The sequence below is a fragment of the Macrobrachium nipponense genome, chromosome 16 (genome assembly GCF_015104395.2).
Source record: "Macrobrachium nipponense isolate FS-2020 chromosome 16, ASM1510439v2, whole genome shotgun sequence".
Lineage (NCBI taxonomy): Eukaryota > Metazoa > Arthropoda > Malacostraca > Decapoda > Palaemonidae > Macrobrachium > Macrobrachium nipponense.
In genome coordinates this window covers 17,462,790-17,467,307 of record NC_087209.1, presented here as the reverse complement: position 1 = coordinate 17,467,307, position 4,518 = coordinate 17,462,790, and the positions used below count along the sequence as shown (strand labels likewise).

General features: G+C 35.7%; 1 protein-coding gene across 1 annotated transcript in view; it reads right to left on the bottom strand.

Moving 5' to 3' along the window:
* The window catches only part of LOC135195278 (uncharacterized protein DDB_G0271670-like), a 9,607-nt gene extending 5,710 nt beyond the window's left edge, over positions 1-3,897 (bottom strand). The window contains exon 1 of the mRNA XM_064221536.1: positions 3,711-3,897. Coding sequence (XP_064077606.1) covers positions 3,711-3,897 — 187 coding nt within the window. The remainder of the gene's footprint in view (positions 1-3,710) is intronic.
* Positions 3,898-4,518: the final 621 nt, after the last annotated feature.

Here is a 4,518-nt window from a genome sequence, read left to right as displayed (position 1 = left end):
TGTCATATAATATCATTTAGATCGACTGTGAACAAATTTGCTTGCTTGCTATAGTTAGGCATTTAACCTTACTTTCAAATAACTGTAGATATAATTTAATTTGCAGTTGCCAAGAAAAACTTCAAAAAGAGCTGACACTTTCCAGCGTTCTTCGAAAGGTCAACTGTGGGGACAGGTAGGTACACCTGTCTACCCTGATCAGTTGAGTGAGGTGGATCTCAAGTCCTGATGTCAAAGGTTTAGGTTGAAATAGCGTAAGATTTAATGATGAATTGTCTGTAATCTAGACGTCTTATTACATGAAATTCTTCAGCTTTACATGATAGCGATAATGTAACAATCTGAATGTTTAGTATTATCAGACAGGTATTTTTCTCGTAACTGAACTGACACCGATGGTAAAATAAAGCATTAGGCTTCAAAAGGCTTTTTAAGTTTCAGAAAAAGTCCCGAAAGCTGATAGTAAAGTTGAAGTGAACAAATTTTATCAGTCATTTTGGCTTTCCTTTAGAAGCATGGTTCTCTGTGGAGTTTCTCTTATCATTATGCATTATGTATAAAGTTATAAAATAGAAAAATCTTGTTTTGGGTGTCTGTACGTAAATATAGGTGGTATTGTATTTTGATTATAATTGCAGACGTCTAGAACTGATGCTTAATGATTTTAACGATAATTTTGTCAAATCAGAGGAAACTGCTTAATGAGGCTGCTAGATCAATTTCAATTTCATCATCAAGGTGTAACCTTTTCTTACCTTACATATTCGAATTAAAAGTTAATCAAAAGATGATTTAGGAAATTCAATTCACCATAGCTACGAAGTTTCAGGAATTACCTTTTTCCAAATAAAAGTACTGTTAGAACGTTCAGAGGTGTCAAGTACAATTCATAAATCATCAAATATTCTTCTTGTTAAGAGGTCAAACTAGAAGGAATTATAGATTATGGTTCTATGAGACGCAAAGCATCCGAATTCAAAACACAAAATTAAACACTTTTTTTATATATATATATATAATTGAAATGCTATCCGTTAATTACGAAATCCAGTCGGAATATTTTGACTGTAACGAACATCATTAGCATTCATTTGCCGCGTTTCCGGAATATTTAATTACAACAAGTTTGACATTAAATTAATAATTTGATTACAGGCAATTCATCATATAGAAAGCTTTTAAATTCGCTAATTCATTGTAATCCAATTACCGGGTTTGCGTTCTAAAATGTCACGAGAAATCAGTCAGAATAGATCTTGGATTATGGAAAGCAGATTCTAACGTGTTTTGTCGTTTAATATACGTTTTTATAAATGTTATTGAAAAGAATGAGGATTTTGACACCCAAATTAATTACGCTGTAGATACAGTTTTCCCCCTAAGTAGTTTTTTTTTTTGTGGGGGGGGTAACTTCCAATTATCGGGTGCTACGAATTAAGTCAATGTTTGCTCTCCTTGTTAGATTATCTTTAGAAGAGGGATGGAGATAATAATGATGATGAAAAGTCCCGAAAGGATAACAAGAGGTTAATAGCCTTAATATCGAGGGTATAGGCATGACGTAACTATTAACCAATGTAATGTCAGATTGTCTTTGCGTTTACACAGAAAAAAGGCATTACCTGTTGCACTTCGTAGGGCAATTTAACATTATGTTGTCGAAAACAATATTTCTTGTCGCAATATTTCTTTTTACAGTAGTTCTTGCAATATTTTTTGTTACAATGTTTCTTGCAATATTTCTTGTTACAATATTTCTTGCAATATGTCTTGTTACAATATTCCATGCAGTATTTCTTGCAATATTTCTTGTTACAATATTTCTTGCAATATTTCTGGTTACAATTTCTTGTTACAATATTACTTGCAATATTTCTGGTTAAACTATTTCATGCAATACTTCTTGTTTACAATTCCTGTCGTGTATCTCACTGGCTGTACAAAGTAATGAGTACACAATCCACTGTATGTTTCACATTTTAAATTTTTTTTTTATATGCTGCATTTCTTAAGTTTTATTTCTTTCCTTCATACGTAATATTTCTTCCCTCAATTCTTCTATTTGGCAAAGTCTTCTTCCGGCAAGAAACTCATTAATAACAGTGATTTTTCCCAACTGTCGATTTTCCCTGATTGCCTCCAATATTTTTACCATCCCCTTTCCAAACACATTTCCATTGTATTTCGCTGTGGTTAATGTTCCTTTTGCATCTCTCGTCCCCACTTCATGAAACTGGAGTGAATTCAGCACTTGTTATATTTCCGTGTATTTGACAAAGGACGGGAGATTTTAAGATGTGCATCATCATACCGTCTGCGTATTCATATTATGTTTGCTTCTCAGATTTTTCGTATTTGTCTGCCGCATTCACGCACAGCCAGACACACGTACATGTGTATGTGTACGTGTATCCTATATATATATATATATATATATTATATATATATATATATATATATGTATATATATATATATATATATATAGTGTGTATGTGTCTTTTCTGAGAAATCGTTTCCATTGATTAGTGGTGACTTCGGGGAAAAGCAAAATAGCAGTCACTGCCCCAATCATCATTTAATTACTGAAATATATGGAGAGAGAGAGAGAGAGAGAGAGAGAGAGAGAGAGAGAGAATGTCAGCAATCAAGGCTTCAGTAAAAACCGGCAGCGATTTTTTTTTAATTGACAGTGACGCCGCGTGTGTGGGTTTGGGGCGGCTGGGTGACAATTTTTGTGAACTTAGAAGTTTATTTAGGCATTCAATTTTCCTCTCTAATCTAAATCCAGGCCAAGCTGCTTTTAGAGTCGCTTAAGCGAACTCGCTTTGACAACTTGTGATTTTACTGATGATGAATGTGTTAAGTTTCATCCCCCCCCCCCCCCTCTCTCTCTCTCTCTCTCTCTCTCTCTTCTCTCTCTCTCTCTTGACCTTTGCCGCTCACACAAGGTTCCCAGCGTTGTTGTAAGTTCATATGCATTGATTTCTAGGATGGCGTTGCTAGCCATACCTTGCTGGTTTTTTAGTATTTACTGAATGTTACGACCCCTTTGGCCGTAATGCAGGTTTTTTATACTTTACTACACAGGGATCGTAGGGCGGTAAGAAAGTACACAGGGTATGAGGAATGTGGACACAAACACCAAAATAAAATTAACAATATTTAATTATAAAGTACACTTAACACTAAATCAGCCTTGAGAAACTTAATATGCAAAATACCATTAACAAATAACGGGCTCACAAAGACTCCTAATACTTAAAGCTACCCTAACAAAGTAAAGAAAGGACATAATATGCCAAAGGCTCAAATAATAATGACACGGGCCCAATAACGAAAACCACTAAACCTATAACTATAAGAAAGAAGGAAGACTAGAGAAAATAAAGACAGGGAAGCCGTAAACCTCCTATCTAACCGTGTTGGTACCAAACTTAAAAACTAATTCAAACAAATTCACAGGGCAATGAATATCGAATACCCGACTCAATACAATCAACTGTACATATATATAAATAATGTAAATGACACTTATATAATACGAGCAAATCCTCACGTTACAAGGAAGTGCACAGAGTTCACGGAGGTCGCTTCAACTTCCAACAGCTAAACAGGGGAGCTCACAAATTGTCAGGTAGACACAGGGGTCGAGTTCGATCCCGAGGACAACAAAGGATAATCTCCTCTTACCTGGCAATTGCCTCCTCACGAGCCCTTAGCTCTCCTGGACAAGCAGCTGAAGGCGGACAACACAGGACGACCGTGGTTGGCGTAACGCCTCCTACGAGGCGGGACAGAGCGACGACCACGTCTTCCGCCAAATCCTCCCTTAGGCGGGAAACAGGAGTACAGGCGTAACTCCAACAATTACGTACGCCGTAGATGGCTCGGCACATCTACTGGAAAAACCACTAACAATGGAGGGTCCGTCGGAGTAATCCTTCAAAAGCTTAAGGTCAATCTCCAAAAGGCTGCTAACAAAAGAGCGCGTGTCCAAAAGCTTATACAGGCCCGAACTATTTTAGGCCGGCCTCCAGTCACCGTACTTCAGTCCCATCACAACTCGAAAACAAAATAAAAAACAATCGTTTACACGATAGTTAGGTAATTCACACAAGAGGAGGAATCACTGAGCAAAAATAATTGAACGTTACATTTATTAACGTAGAAAAATACAGCTGCTGAACTGAATATAAAAGAAAAAACACTTAAAACTAAGGAATACAAGACTGATTAAGAAAAAAAAAACAATCAATAAAATTACGTTAATTGACACTGAAACGTCAGAGGTTTTATGTATAGGAATATAGTTACATTTTCCTAAAGATGACATCTTTTTTTATCTTTGTCCTCCTGCTACATTAGATTATTTTTCGTAATCATGTTATTAGATTAACATGAATCTGGTTACTTACGCAACTGTTTAGACAACTTATAGCCTTAAGCAGGTTTTTAAAACAAAAAATTGTATATACCTCTACGACAAGGAATAGAAGACTTTGACTTTAAAAAGAACT